Source organism: Rhea americana, unplaced genomic scaffold, assembly GCF_003343005.1.
Source record: "Rhea americana isolate MKP2758 unplaced genomic scaffold, rheAme1 scaffold_68, whole genome shotgun sequence".
In the NCBI taxonomy this organism is placed as follows: Eukaryota; Metazoa; Chordata; class Aves; order Rheiformes; family Rheidae; genus Rhea; species Rhea americana.
In genome coordinates, this window is record NW_028186845.1 from 2,967,729 (window position 1) to 2,983,537 (window position 15,809).

The following is a 15,809-nucleotide window of genomic DNA, read 5'->3' on the forward strand; positions in this document are numbered from 1 at the left end:
ACCTATACACCTCCACACTTGAGCTTCTACCGTAAGAGCCACTTTCTGAACAGGAAAGACCTTTTATCCAGTTTCCCTTCCCATTAGGATGAACTGGCTCCCTATAAAATTTGTTAGGTTTACCCTCTGACTGGCAAAGATACTCACCAGTGCAAACACTAACCAACAGAACAGATCAAACTCAGCTATTTAAAGGTTAAGTGTTACAGATTTTTAAGCCATAAGCAACTACTATTTTTTAAGCCATAAGCAACTACTATTTTTTTTTAAACACAGATCTTAATGATTCATTTATCCTGAGAACGAGGATAAATGGGGGGTGAGGGAGAATTGTTTTTCATTATTTGTCACACTGTTACCACTGAAATGAAGGCAGAGAACATCTGGAAGATCTCCTTTGATCCAAACAAGGATCATTCTCAAAGATTTCAAACCTACAGGGGGAAAAAAAAGAAATGTAAACCAGTTATATCTTTCCACTAGGATTAAAAAGATAAATACATAACAATAAAAGGAATCCATCTACTCCACATACAACATGTTGCCACCAAACCAGACACAAGAGAACAAAGAATATACATGCTGCTGGGGATGAACTAAAACTAGATCAGGAAAAGCCAAACTTGGCTATTTACATCATCAGCCCAATATCATTACTCACAATGAGCTAGAGACATTAAAAATAAATAAATAAAAGATTCTACACTGGGAACCAATTTACTTCTGCTGCTCCACGGAGCAATCATGCCCCAGGACCTRCAGCTAAATGGCTGGAGTTCATGTAATCAGTACAGCAAAGAAAGCGGCAGAGAACTTTAATAGCTGTATGAAATTCAATAGAAATTGATGGCTGGAAAAGCAAAACATTTAACATTGTCAGTTTAACCTTGGTACATGCACGTACACACAGACACGTACACTGACCAAAAAAAGCTAGAACTAATTTTCTGTTCACAGAGATTCTTAAGTGTCTGCAATCCCCAAAGCACTATCAGGAAGGAGATGGCACCCTCACACAGTAACTTAAACAATATAWAAATATTCTAACATCTCCAGACCTTTCGCCACTGGAATCTTTAATTCAAAAATCAGCAATTATGTGAAAATGGCAATACGTTATTATAACTTGCCCCGTCCATTTCTCTGAAAGATTAGAAGCTACTTTCCATGTTTCAACTCCAGTTGGAGCAATAACTCATAAAATGTCCCTGCTATTTGAGAAGACTTCGTACAAGCCGCTTGCAGCTGATGTACTTTTCAAACACGATCTCTTTTGTTATGAAGTCTGTCTCTGATGAACAATAGAAAAATATTGTTGACAAGGGTGTACTTTTCCATCAACTCAAAAATATCATTTTGTAGAATATTTTCAAGCTCAGCAGAAGGTGGAAAGAAAAGAATAATATTATGACTATGCAGTAAAGAAAAAAATAATTCATTATAATTAGCTTACGGCAGTTTTCTGTTGGTTTTAGCTTTTTTAACTGAGTTTCTTTTACTAGTTAGAGCTCACATCCTATTTAGAAAGCCCTTCTCAGGCAAAATTTGCATGAATCAGGGTGAAACACCCAGGATTTGGGCAACACATTTTAGAATTGCGCTCACATTCACAAGGCATCAACCAGGACCACAGGCAGCATTTTTAAGGACAGCTAAGTGCTCCCAAGTCTGTGGTCAGTGAGGCGCRCTGGGAAGCACTGCCCCAGTTCAGACCCGGGCAGGAGCTGCCAGTCCTGGCGAGGGTGGCGTGGAGCCACCCCAGGGCGCGCAGAGGCTGCAGCGGAACAGCAGCACTGGAGGTGACGCCAACGATGGCTTTTCACCAGCTCCAAGCTCGCCCAGGTGCTGCTCCCTCCGAGGAGGACCAGAAGCACCAGAGCAGACACGTCCGTCCTCAGGCACTGGGAACAAGTCAGGGGACACCGTCACGCGGGCAGTTCACACAGTTACAGCGTAATTGAACTTGTTCCAGGGTGCTGTACCAGTTGATTCATGATGAAGCTTTGATATGCAAATTAATCATTATAACTTTTAATTGAGCTAATGTAAGCATCATATGTTACTAATTACACAATACAGGAGGAAAAAAATATTGTAAATTAATTTAACTGTTTAATCTAATCAGGTTGGCAAGTTTTGTTTTAATTACAGATTGTTGTGTAGCAGCAAAGCATCTGCTGCAACTCAGTGACTCCTGTCCCAGAGCATCAAAGATCTGCTACGCCTCGCTTGGAGACATCCCCCACCCCTCCAGAACACGGTGCCATGCGACCAACACACTTGAGCTGGCCAGGTTCAGTTCTCACCTTTTGCAACCCCGTTTTAATCTGAATGACCATTCCAACATGCTGAGGCAGAAAAATTATCTTTCTTCAACTTATCATCTATCAATTCAGATAAGCAAGAATCAAAGACTACCTTCTGAGCTTGTTTCTTCCATGTCCTTACAGTTAAGGAAGGGAAAAAATGGGAAATGCATTAAAAATAAAATGAGATTACAGGAAGAAAAAAAAAAAAAAAAACACTCCTGGACTTTGTCATCTGAGATAGCGCCTGGAGCAAATTTTTACAACCAAATTAAAAACTCCAAATATTGTGTGTTTTAATGGAAACACTGATACAGTCAAGCAACTACAGCATGGGAATGTACTTGCATAATGTATCACCTTGAGAATGTATTACCATGAGATATGTGAAGATGACAATATTCACCGTCCAACTGTACCTGCGGCAAAGAAAAATATCCACTTGCTGTAACTCTGCTGGTAATTAACTAGAGAGAGTTTCAGGGAGGAAAAAATAGCTCTGAAATTTTATAGCAGACACAGGGTATCTAAAAAGCAAAAGGCAATCCATTTTTTCTTATATTATTTTTTAATTTGCTACAGTTTTGTTTTGCCAAAAGCAGTTCAAAAAAGCCCCACAGACTCTAAACACATTAATGGGTTTTAGATTTTGGCCGTTATCTACATTAAAGTAAAAACATACTTTTTTTTTAAAAAAAAAAAAAAACACCAGGGGGCTGATTACTGTGAAACGATCTTAGGTTTCTCCCACTAAGTGGGCAGATGGATTGCTACTTTTGCAACTTCTTTTCTGCAACGCTGAATTCTGTTGCTGGCAGTCTTTATTCCAGCACTCTCCAGCACCATTTCTTCCCTTACAYTCACTACCTTGCTTCCCAGCCTGGGGCTAGGTACATGGAAGATGTCATCCGCACAGGATCATGCACACATGCCCCAAGCCAGCAGATGCACCCTGGACACATCCACACCATCAGTCTCCAGCCTCTCCTGCATCCATGCTGCAGGCAAGGGAATGGCTCAAGCGCATCAGAGCCCCACACTGGTATTTTCTTGCKGAGGGAGACAGTGGGTACAGTATGGGGAAAACCACAAGCCTGTGCCATCCACGCCAGCCAGACCAAAAATGAGAATTCCCCCAAAATGACAGCCAATAGACTAAAATTCAAGGCGTGCTTGCAACCCAGCAAGGAAATAAAAAGCTTTGTAAGGATCACTGCAAAGAACRCAATCTGTGTTTCCTGAGCTGCTATTTGAAGAGAAGTTTTGCAATGAGAAAATTGTGAACCACCTGCTATCAAACTTCATCCCCACAACTGTAACCATCTCRCTCCATGAGACTATTTGCAGCGGTCAGTAACTTCGCAGTGGTCACAAACGTTTTCAGGCTCTGGCCTGGCAGCCGTTGTATTCRCATCCTTTCATCCTCACAAGCGAGCTACGGCTGGTCGGGAAAAGAACTTGGAAGAAACTCATTGGCACTGCAGGGAAGGGAACTGTTCATTCAAAAGGTGCTTTTTAGGAACCAGCCCTTGAAGCAGACACTGCCAGACATGTCTGCTGTCAGGCATCGTCCCACTGAAGTCCATGGACTGCAACTGGCAGCGTCCCTTTTAACGTGAGGACAGGGGACAGGAGGAGGAAATACTCRTTTTGATGTGAGGGGATGAAACTTTTATGAAAAGCAAACTCCCAGCCATAGGGATGACTAAGCACATAACCATGCAAAGCAGGATGCTGTGCTAGCTGCAGCCAGCCATTTAGCACGCGTTCCAAGATTAGCACTGCCTCTGAAGGTATGCCATACAAAAAAGCAGTTTCTGAAAAAAAATAAAATAAAACCAAGCCATTGAGCTGAAAACAAGGACCCAATTCTTTAGCTGCCTATCAGTGTCCCAATCCATCTGTATCTCCAACTGACATACAGATAGAAATATATGGGTCAATAATCGTTTAAAGACATGTGACAACCTCTCTCTTCTGCTCTGACATACCTTTTACAACAGCCATTTACTTTAACCCTAAATTATCTGCCTCTGCTCTTCTTCAAGGAGAAGCAGCACAGCAGAGAAAGTGGCCAATTCCCTGTAATCTGAAAGCTCACTTTCTAAATCAGATCAATTTTTCTAAAGTAATTTGCCTAATCTAATCACTGACCCATGCATTTTCTCACAATCCTTTGACAAGAGCTGCACCAACTGAAGCAAAGCTAAAACACTTCAACTAGACCAATTCATAGAAGTCTTTAGAGGAATTCTTTCATCGCTGTAATTAATTCTTTAAGTACCACAGTGGGATGCTCTGAATTCAAACCCAGTCCAAGGAGTAATGATTATACTAATGGGAGAAGCTGTGCAGTAAATAAATGCAAGTGCCCTGCTGAAAGAGATCGTTTTCAATAGAAAACTGCCATTCGGGGAGATAACTGTGTTTTGGAGATAATAACTCAGATGATGAAGTCCTACAGACTGTAGACAGACACAGCAATTCTTAGACGCCAGTACATCTAACTAGGCTGAGCTCTCAGCACTTTGATGAATACTGCAGATGGATGCTAATTAGCCCAGGGGACGCTCTTGTTCTCAGTCCTCTACTCAATTCTCTGTGCAACAGCCACAGCTACGTCCCCACCATGACCGCTGCTTTCGGATGCTGGACTGTGCAGCCAGCTGAAACGATCAGCTTGACTCAACTCCAGGTAGCTGCAAAACAGCTAACCACCAACCCTTCCAAGAGTTTTGGGACTCCCCCAGTGCTCCATGCTGCCACAGCCGTGCCACAGACAGAGGAAGCTGTCGGAAACACTGCAATTTATCATCAGGTTTTAAAATGCAAGAGACCACAAACATGCTGCAGGGCTGAGGGCTTCAGCCACTGCGGAGGTACAGGGTACTGCTTCAGAAGACATCTTCAAGCTGGGCAAAACTCTTGAACAGGCACGGGGAGTCCATTTGCCATTATATGCTCAGGCTTGGAGCTGTGAAAGGTGCTGCAGACCACAGATGTCAGACTGCTGTACTGCAATTGCTGTGCAGCAAGCAAGACGACCCCAGGCCAGGAGCCTAGGGAAGTTTGGGAAGCCTCTAACAAACTGGTAAGCTCACTACTTCACTTAAGAACCAAAGCAACGACTTGACTTTGACTTCCCTTTTTATTATTTGGCTAAAATGTAAYGAAGTTTTCTAATGCACCAGATTGCAGCACGCTCAGAAAAAGAACGGAAGATATTTTAACTCTGGATGATCAGGATGCTTTGATAAGCCATGTCTTAAGTTGCTCCTAAGAGCTGATATTAGTAAAATTCTGTGTCCTCCAGGGCTTACAGAAGACCTCAATAATCTCATCAYGAAGCTAGTGATGTTACAAACGTTACAAATTGTTTAAAAGTACAACAATTCAGGTTTTGCTGGGAATTAAGGCACAGTATCATGGACATATCTATGTTACAAAGTTTGGAGTACAAAAGGGCGTATCTGAAAAATGGTCCTTCAGTGCAGTCCCTGAAAAGATCTCTGATCCCTACAGGTTGCGGCTCCACTCTGCCAAGGAAGTAACAAGTTTGATCAGATTTTGCTCTACAGGACTGAGTCCGATTTTAGCAATAAAGACTGTTAACTCCAACTCTTAATTTCTGCTTAAAACTGTGCCTTCCCATAATAGTTTTAATGGGACTGGTCCAAAACTAACTCAGCAAAAGAAGTRCTAATTAAGCCTCATCTTTCTCCCACCTAACCTGACAGTCAACGCTGCTCAGCTTTGCGATGCTAAAGCTGGGGGCAGCCCAARAGAATGCAGACATCTATCTACAAGCCCAGGCAGCGCTAAGGACAGGGTCAGAGACATCAAACAGCTGAACCACCAAAACTAACCAGGACTGAAACACAGAAGAAGAGATGGCACCAGAGCAGCACTCAGCACACCTGGGCCAACAAACCAGTGACTCCACTGTGGCAGCTTCAAAATGCAAGGTGACCCTCACTCCTTAAAGAGTAACAACACTGTCATCTTCCRAAAGTAAGTCCTCAGCCTGCCTTCGCCCAGCACTTCCCACAGCTCCCAYGCCCCCATCCCCAACTCGAAGCCTAGCTGCCAGCGCTACATTTCTCCCCAGAGCGCCCACCTCTCCTGAAAGCCCCTTGCAAGCTCCCCGCTCTCCAGTGGGACTGCGGCAGGCTGGCAGCCTCCACACAGCACATCCTGGGCTGGCGTGGGACTGCTGTGGGCTGAGGACGGCCAGCGATGCCAGTGCTCAGCCTGCACCCATCCCGCAGCCCCAGCCTGCTCGGCACTAGAGTGCAAACCTGGGGCTCGACATGGCATTACAGAATAGACTGCATTTTTCTCCCTCTAGATCTTAGTGTCTTGACAGGGGATTCAAGAGAAGGGAGCTCTCCTCTGCTATTCTCTCCAGCAGGACTTTAAACATGCTACTGCTGCACTTCAGCTCCTCATAAGGAAGATGGGAGATGAAAGACCAAGTCTTTCACAGTGCCCACTCTCTTTCCTAAAGCCTTTTGAGATCTATATAGATAGATGAACTAGGAATAATTCTATTTCAAGCTAAAATTCATACTATCATCTGCATTGYTGGCCCCCTCCTTTTTATTATTATTAAAGTTGAACCTTTTTTGCCCCAATACTTATGCTAATAATTTTCAATGGACTACTCATAAGCAAAAGACAGGAAATGAGTAACTGGGCTGCATTAAAAAAAAGTAAAAAGAGAGAGAGAGAGATGAGGAAACCTTTGTGTATTAATTCTAGTAGCTGTCAGAGATGAGAATTTAATAATGTTAGTAACTAAGCTACTCCATTATTTCAAAACACCTTGGAGGGGAACGTGCAAGATGAATTAGATAGTGTGACTGTAACTGCCTTCTTAGCATCTTCAGAGCATAATCTATAGCTCATCATCACATGCATCTCAAGTCCTCTGCCCTTTATTCTCTGAATAACCTCCAACTGTAAGTGTACTTACATCCTAGGCTCAGCATCTTCTTTCTGAAGGTTTCCCACTCAGTTTTTCTAGTTGCTCCTGTTTAACAAATTTGCCTAACTTAGGTTTTGGAAGGGTGGTAAGGATGAAAGTTGTGGATTCAGGTCATCCAATAGAGAGTTAGGAATCACGGAACGAAGCAGAGAAGAAAAATGTAGGCGGAATATCAGAAAGGTCTAATAGACTGTGAAATACTCTGCCAAATGAAGCAACAGAAGTCCTGGTGCTTGCATCACTTGAAAAATCAGCTGCATTCAGGAACAGACTGTACTGAACAATCCARAATTGCCAGAGATGGCTTACTAGCCAACTTCTCCAGCCCTAATTCCTGTGATTCCGGGCTGCTGAGGCACAATGGTGTCCATGCATCTCAGGCTAAACCTGAGGCACAAACAGTGAGCTCCTGTACCTTATATGAGCTTCTCTCCTGCTTCCAGGGAGCTTTTTCAGCTTCTCTAGATGCCTCTATTTCAACATTTTAAAATTTTCATTGTGCAGATATACATCCCATCCTGTTTCCACTAAGCAATGACAGACAATAACACTTTGTGTTTATTGGTCCTCTATCTCCGGCTCTCAAAGTGCTTTTCAAAACCACTAGCAAAGTTTTAGACTCCCATAGTCCTCCAGAGCAGGGGAAGGTAGGGAAGGGAGGCACCAAGAGCTTGACAGCCCTGTGTCCCCTGCTGCGCCGAGCTCACACCTTCCAGCAAGGTGCCTGGGTGCCACAGGATGTGGATCCTCCAGCGCACACCTGCACACACTAAGCATRAGACATCTCCCCTTCAAAACTCTTGCTGGTCTTGCTCTTTTTTCAAATCAAAAATTAGAGTCAGTAGCTGCTAACGACTGTCTTTGGCTGCCCTATTTGCTGGATTTCTAATTACTGCTCACTGCATAGCAACCCCACCCCATCTACTCAAGGGTTCCCTTCTAGGGTGCATGGACTCCGCCTCTTTTTTGGTCTGTGTCTTCTTTTTTAAGAAGTACCATAGATGTTTGTTCCAAGAGCTGCAACATCCATTAAACAGTGCTCTTTCCCCGTTGTGGCAAAGATCTTGCTGCTAAGCAAGAGCTGTGGCTAATYGACAACTCCTGAACTGAGATACGAAATGAATGCGTCCGTCACTTATGCAAACAGCTGGCTTCAGCAGCCCAACTGCTAAATAATATAAAATAGTTCATTCTTCTAACTCAAGGAAGCTCCTTTATGAAAGAAATCAGTCTCCCATGCTACAAGTCAGTGCCCTGATCACTCCTGCATCTTTAAAAAAAAAAATCTAACGTTGCTCATAAAAATTCATAAATAACATGAACGTTGTTCATGCCACTACTCTCCTAATCAGAGAAACTGGATTTAAATCAACTACTGGCAGGTTTATTACATAGCCCACAAGCAGATAAGGTCCTGCGTGCCAGCCCTCTGCACTTAACAGGATATAAATCTCTGCTTTGCCATCTGTTTTTGAACTATTTCCATACAAGGGGGAAAAAAATCCACAAAGATATCAGCACCTCTAATTTAATCTTCCAGAGGATTTTATTTGTTGAGTAATGACATTTACCCCCTCCTTTACCAAAAAGCTTTTCTTCCATAGGTAAATTCCTTCCAGAATTCCCTCAGCAGGTGACAACTCTTCAAACATTGTATTTTTAGGGCATGCATTATCCTTGGGAAGAGAAATGGGCTCAGGACAGGGACAGCTGCTTGGCTACAGGCACCATCTCTCACATCACTCCAAGGCAGATCACGGTGGTAATGCTCTCTTCAGAGGTAACGCAGATTTTTATGGAGACCCTTCCAAGCCTCTTGGTGTGACCAGAATAAGAATTTCAGTCCCTACTTCTTCATTTAGCTCTAGTCTGAACAACATTTGTGGATTGTTTTTCCAGCATTTCTTTCCTTTCTRTCCAAGGCAGCTTCATGCTGGTTCAACTGGATGTCAAACTAGAGCTGCACAACACATGCCTTTATGCCACCCCCTTCCATTAACTATATATCCCATCCTCACAGAAGCTTTAACCTGAGGGTAGCACAACATCCTGGGGCAACAGGGCTGTGCAGTCATCCCACGTCCCCYGCAGGCCTGCAATACAGAAGGACAAGGCAGCCACAAGTACGGGCAACAGTGGAGGTTGGAGCCCTGTCTCCCCAAGAATTACTACCTCCAYCACCAGAAGCCCATTTTTCTGCAGCTTCTCCCCTCCACTGTGGAGGAGCAGTCACACAGAGAGAACTGGAAGCCCATTTGGTGCAGGCACAGCTAGGGCAGCAGAGCCGTTTTACTTGCCGTCTACTTGTCAATTAGTCTACTTAGTAGACTGCAATCTAACAGAAACCTCTCTGCTCCTGGCTGTCTGACTCTCACAGGGTACCTTGCCCTCTACTACCACCAATGCCAAAAAAAAAAAAAAAAAAAAAAAAAAAAAAAAAAAAAAAAACAAAAAAAAAAAAAAAAAAAAAGTAAAAAGCAAATACTACATTTCATTTTTTCTCTCCTTGCCCAGAGTTGCAAGAGACAAGATGGGACTTAATCACCACTTTTTAAATTGTCTCCTATAACAGGCAAATTGATGAAGTGGGGAGAGGCTGGGCTGCTTTTGAACTTCAACAAACTGATTTTCCATGAAAGACAACATTTACATTGCCCCTCGATAGCCTGCTGAAATGTTGTTTCATCGCAAAATTTTGGAGGAAAGCATGCTTAAAAAAAATGCACACTAGAATCTAGAGCACATCATAAATTCATGAAGCTTTCTGAATGCTGTCAGAAACAAACACGTTTATGTAAACAAAGAAAAGCTGGAAGTGTGTTGCAAGAGAATTTCTGGAGAGTGTGAAAGAAATGTTAATAATTACATTGCATTTGGGACTGAAGTCCAAGCAGACAGAGTCCCATCGTGCTAGGTACTGCGCAAACAGGTAAACCCTTTCAGGCAGGAATCGCAACGAATTTACCCATCAGAYGCACTCTAAGCAGCACTTCACTTGCTTTGCTTTGCAGCACTCAATGTCAAGGTGAGGAATGTGAATACCCAGAAAAAGCCAGGTACACAGCAATCTTTATCCACCCYGTAAGTTATCTCAGAGGACCTCTTTGCTTGTAATTTTTGCCTGCCCAGTCTCAGATGGGAAAAGCTTCCTCTGAAATGCCAGTTGGGAAATTCCTGACAGCACGAAATCGAAGCATCTTCCACGACATCTAGAGCACCACACAGTAATTCTCACTCCAAAGCCTCCGTGGTTCTTAATGCCAGAGTACCTGACAGTTGCAGCTGGGGAAGTGTCTCTTGCAACCACATGCCAGTACATCAGCAAAACAAGTGACAGAGGTAAGTGCTAATGTTATTCTAAAAAAAAAAAAAAAAAAAAATCAAGTCGTTGTCTATCATTAATAAACATTAATTATATTAATAAAGATTAAAAAAAAAAGCTCAAGTTCAGGGAGTTTGATTTGTTAAACTGACAGTATGCATTTCAGTGGACTGGCCTCTCAAGCAAGTTTGTGGCCTGAAGCAGAATCAGGCCCACTCCCAACATGCATTCGTTAGAGGAGGAACAGGAGACCTCCATTAAACGACTGCACAAACAGAAGCTAACCTGAATCTATAGGTTTGTGCTGCCAAGATCAAGACAAAACCCATCAGAAAAAAAATCACATGAAGTTTAGACATGTTTCAGACATTCCTGGCCAATGTAACAGTTGTTTTTGTTTTGTTGACTTTACCCCCCCCCCCAAGTCGCACCTATGAAATAGGCACGGTTTGCAGCTCCCTCCACCAACAGGATGCATCACTTGGCACTTGGAGAAGCCGTCTTACCGCCACGGGAAAGCACACGCATCACGTCAATCTTGATTCTGCTGAGGCTGGAAGAGTAGCACTTCGAGTTGTTATAATCCAAAACTAGAAATACAGATACCCTTTGCTTATTCCATCTGTAAGCAAARGGGCGTTTCTGGGAGAGTAACCAGCAAGAGTTTTCTTAGCAGCCCAGCTTCAAATCAGATTTCTGAGACTCTGAGGGCAGGAGGCCTCCAACTCCGCACAGAGTCACCAAAATAGACATCTCAGCCCTGTAGATCCCAACAGCAAAAGTAAGCAGGGATTACTGCTGGACTCCTGGCATCTAGACACCCCTTCTCCAAAGGGCACGGGGAGCAAGGACTCCTCGTTCCAGACTCTTTGGAAAAGGGATTTGAAAATGGCCTTGTTACACAGAGCAATTCCCCTGTCTGTGCTCCCTTGATGAGGCTGTTGCTACAAGAGAGTAGGGATGACTTGGTTTGCCTCTACTACAGACTGGCAGGAACACCCTCTGCGATATATATGGCAGATGTTTACAAAATCACGAGTGAAAAGGAGAACACGGAATAGGAATACTTGCTCATGAGGTCGCACAGCACAGGAGTCAGGGGTATCAGATGAAACAACCAGGAACACGGGTACCCAACGCACCTTCTRCTAGCACAGATGTTGTGGGCACCAAACCATCACACAGGCTCAAAAACTGACCAAATTCATGACTGCAAACCACTACAGCTGTTACACAAACAGATACCATCTCTAGCTGACGAATGCATCCCTGATCCTCATATCCTTTCCTGGGCATAYGGTGTTGTCAGAAACTGTATCCTGGACTCGAGAGCCCTCTGGTTSGACCTCATACAGCCACTCTTACACTTGTACCTTCCTCACCAYGTTAAGCTGCTTTAAACACCGAGATAATAGTGCTTGGAGCAAGAGTCTTGGAACTCCTATCATTCCCAGTAWTAAAATACATCCAATTAATTGGATTTATTGATTTTTTTTAAAGTAACTATTTTGGAATCCAAACTTCAAGAGACTCTATTGATCAGCTAAATGGTCAGGTGTCAGTGAACACAGCTTTAAGACCAAGCCTGACAAATTGAAAAAAAAAAATCAAAAATTGAAACTGAGAGTGATGTGGACTTTTTGAGTTGAAATAAACAAAGCAAGCTGTAGCACCGGTGACAGAAGATTTTGAAGCAAAAAATGCTGCAAAGTGCAAGTCACACAGTTTTTCCCCTATTCCCACAGAGTCCAATGCCAAATGCAGCAGGATTGCATAAATCCAGAGCAGCTTCACTGACTTCAGAGGAGTTGCTCTAGATTTACACTGATGGGGAGTAAAATCAGAATATCTGAAGTGCATTATTGCTTTAATGGAACCTGGAGCAAGAAGCAGAACAATGATCCAGACTTCTCAGCCCACTATCCCCCAAATCACRTCAGTTTGGACAGTCATTAGATAAAACGTTGAAATTTGCACTAATGTGGGGAAATAACCGACACTTTCAACAGTTTGTATGATCACATTCTGCCAATCTATTGTACAGCAGATAATACAGGTCTTTCATTTTTGTTCCTGAAGAGACTCCGCGTAAAAAGTGCCTCCGTATTATGTAGAGTAATACCGGGATACACAATAAAACAAGCATGATGTCTCTGCAGCCACAGCCTAAAAGCAATTCCTAGGTCCTTTCTCGCAGACCGACCAGGATGGGTTGAGCACACCTCGCAGCAGCTGAGGTGGTCAGTTTGTCCAGCAGCCCCCGGCAGCCCCCTCCCCGCGTTGCCCGGGCCCAGCCACAAGCACCGGCGCCCGCGTGCCGCCAGCGCGCAACCGCCGGGAGCGCGGGGACGCAGCCGGGGCGCTGATGAGTTACCGAGGAGGGAACGGCAGGCAGGAAAGCAAACATCCAGGTTATCCATCAGGTCATTCACAGGGTACCCACGCTTATAACCTCAGAGACAGCTCCACTGCCGCCAGCGAGGAAGGCGGCCAAAAACCCTGCCTAGATGCCAGCAACAAACTGCGGCCTGCTGCCAGGAAGACACATCCTAGAGCTTGGCGTGAGGGGCTGTCGGCTGCCAAACACACATGCACACCCTCTGCTCGCAGCCACACGCGTGCCAGCAGCGGAGCCACCGGAGACCCAGGGACAGGAGAGTGATCTCTTAATTGCACCTCCGTAAAGCTATTTAGGGGACTTGCTGACGGCAAACAACTGCAGCCCACGTTAAAGGAGGAGGAACGCAGCCTAGTGCGCCCGGTCYGCAAAATACGGCCTGTCCAGAGCCAGCCCCACAAATGGGGGAGAAAACGAAGGAAAACAAATAGAGAAAGTGGCAAGGGCCCAACAAGACAGCCTGTGCAAGCTGGGTGCTCAGCAGAGATGGCAACACAACCGCACGGCTCACGCGGGTGTCTGTCTGCAGCGACCCAAACCGAGACGGGGTCCACCTGCCCCCGCAGTCCAGAGGGGAGCAGGGACTTCGCGCAGCAGATGGCCGCAGCAGGGCTCGCACAAGCCTCGCTCCTCGGGAAGGGCGGCGCTTCCCGGGCACTACGCTGAGATTCGCCCCTTCCTGAGGAGGTTTCCCCAGAGGCCCCCCCCCATACACAGGCATCACTGAAATCCACGGGACGTGCCAGGAGCAGCACGCTCGGCTACAAAAATGAAAGGATGTCGCAGCCTTGAGAGGAAAAAAAGGTGCAGGGCTGTGGATGGATTCGTTATTCACAGCTTGAGCTGAAAGTGCTGCTAGTTTCTAAAGAGCACATTGTGCACGAAGCCATTCAAAGAGCAGGGGAGAGGGACAGGCACAATGATACAGTGGTAGATTYGCAGCCACAAACTGTTACAAAGTGGGTTTCCATATGCTTAAGCACTCAGAGCACTGGAAAAAAAATTACTCCCACAGCCCAATCTCACCATGGTAGCTACCCACACAGGAGGGGATGGGAGGGGGGGAATATCAGAGAAGAGATGATCATTAATGTGTCAAAGCAAAAAAAGAAAAATAAAATAAAAAACACCACCACATCACTGCTTCTTTGCTGCTCTGAACTCTCTCCTCAAATAAAAGGACATCGAGCAACAGTATTATGCTGGCTATGAAAAGCCATTGCTCCCCCGGGGCAGCCCTGATCCGGAGGCAGCTCAAGCCCTGCTCCACACCGTGTCCCACGCTCYGCACAACAGGATTTCTGATGGGAAAGTTTCCCCTTTGCCTGCACAGGCGGCAAAGGAGGAGGGCACRGGTTAGCGATGCCTTTCGGGACAAGCAGTGTGAGGAATCCCCTTCTCTCTCCCTCCAGATGCCTCCTTCCTTGCAGATCGCACCTGGCTGCTTCCCTCCTGTCCCTGTAGGGATCTCTATGGAAACACTTCCCTGCCACAACATATTCCCTGTATCCCCAGCATCAACAGCTGCAACTGTCACCCCTCCCAGAGATCACTCCTTTTTCACCTGAAATCCTTGTAGTTTGGCATGTACCTGAAGCCACGGTGAAGTTTCCCCAGCCGGCCAAGGTTCCCCACTACAGCCACATACGAGCGCCATCCCGTGCAGCAGGAAACGCAGATAAATCACCGAGCAACCTCAGCATYGACGCACCTTAATTAATTTGTTTTTAAGGACCGCTATTTATTAATAACAACATCTGTGAGGGAGCTYGCGAGAAGAGGGAAACATGCCAAGAGAGAAGTCCTGCAAAGACTCTCACAGGAGCTGCGCTCCAGCTCGCTAGCAGCCTGGAGACGAGCCTTGTCCCYGCAGAAACCCTGAACCGCGACCCACAAGGCTGCTCCTGAGTGCAGCTGCGGGAAGAACAAACAAACAAACAAAAGCCAAAACAAAATGAAAACCTCAACAAGCAAAGACCCCAAGCAGCTGTTCCTCAGAGTCACAGGTGTGCTGCTTCACAGCTGACCACTATTAGGAAATCCCTCCTGAGCTCACCCAAGGGCCTGATCCTGCTTTTGCAAGCCGATGGAAACCCACTCTGCTTACACCCAGGAAAGGCAGCACAAAAAATTGTTTGATCGAAAAGGTTTAWCTCCTGGATATTTTCCCCTCCTCTGCTCTGCAGGTGACCAGAGCTGTCGAGGAGCAGAAAAGAAGCTTTGGGGGTCGGGGAGGGGGCTCCACSGCTCCGCAACGTGCCAAGCAGTCCAAACTTTTTCCTGTTCCCCCTGCGCAAGGCACCGACCCGCCAGAACCACGAGCACGAGCCCGCGGACGCCAGGCTGCCCCGYGCACGGGGGCGACGGGGAAACACGCGTGGGGCGGCCGGGGGCAACCGGCGGCGGCCGCGGGGCTCCGCTCCCTCCCCACAGCGGCACCGCGGGGTGGGGGGGGCAGACACGCTGCACGCACGCGAGAGGGGGGGCAAAAGAGAAAATAACTATTAAAAAGGAGAGTTTTTTTAAAAAAAGGAAAGCAGAGCGGGAGGGACGCGAGGGCGAGCGGGGGGCTGGCGCGTTACCTTTGCAGAGGAGCCCCAGCAGTGGCAGGAGCAGCGCGGGGCCCCGGGAGAGCATCCTCTTTGTTCCATGCCCAGAAGTAGTCATGGTGCTGATTTATTTGGAGAGGGGCGGTTTACTGGGGCGGGGGGGCGCGCCGGAGCCGCTAACCACTCCCCCCGGCGCCTGCCCCCCTCCGCCCGCCGCGCGATCCGGCCCGGCCCGGCCACCCCCGCT

At 46.0% G+C, this 15,809-nt stretch overlaps 1 protein-coding gene across 2 annotated transcripts in view; it reads right to left on the reverse strand.

The window, feature by feature from the left end:
• Positions 1-15,803, reverse strand: part of TMEM132B (transmembrane protein 132B) — a 255,118-nt gene extending 239,315 nt beyond the window's left edge. For both annotated transcript variants that reach the window (XM_085321058.1, XM_085321057.1), the window contains exon 1: positions 15,596-15,803. In XM_085321058.1, coding sequence (XP_085177184.1) covers positions 15,596-15,680 — 85 coding nt within the window. In that variant the 5' untranslated portion in view covers positions 15,681-15,803. The remainder of the gene's footprint in view (positions 1-15,595) is intronic.
• Between the last annotated feature and the right edge of the window lie 6 nt (positions 15,804-15,809).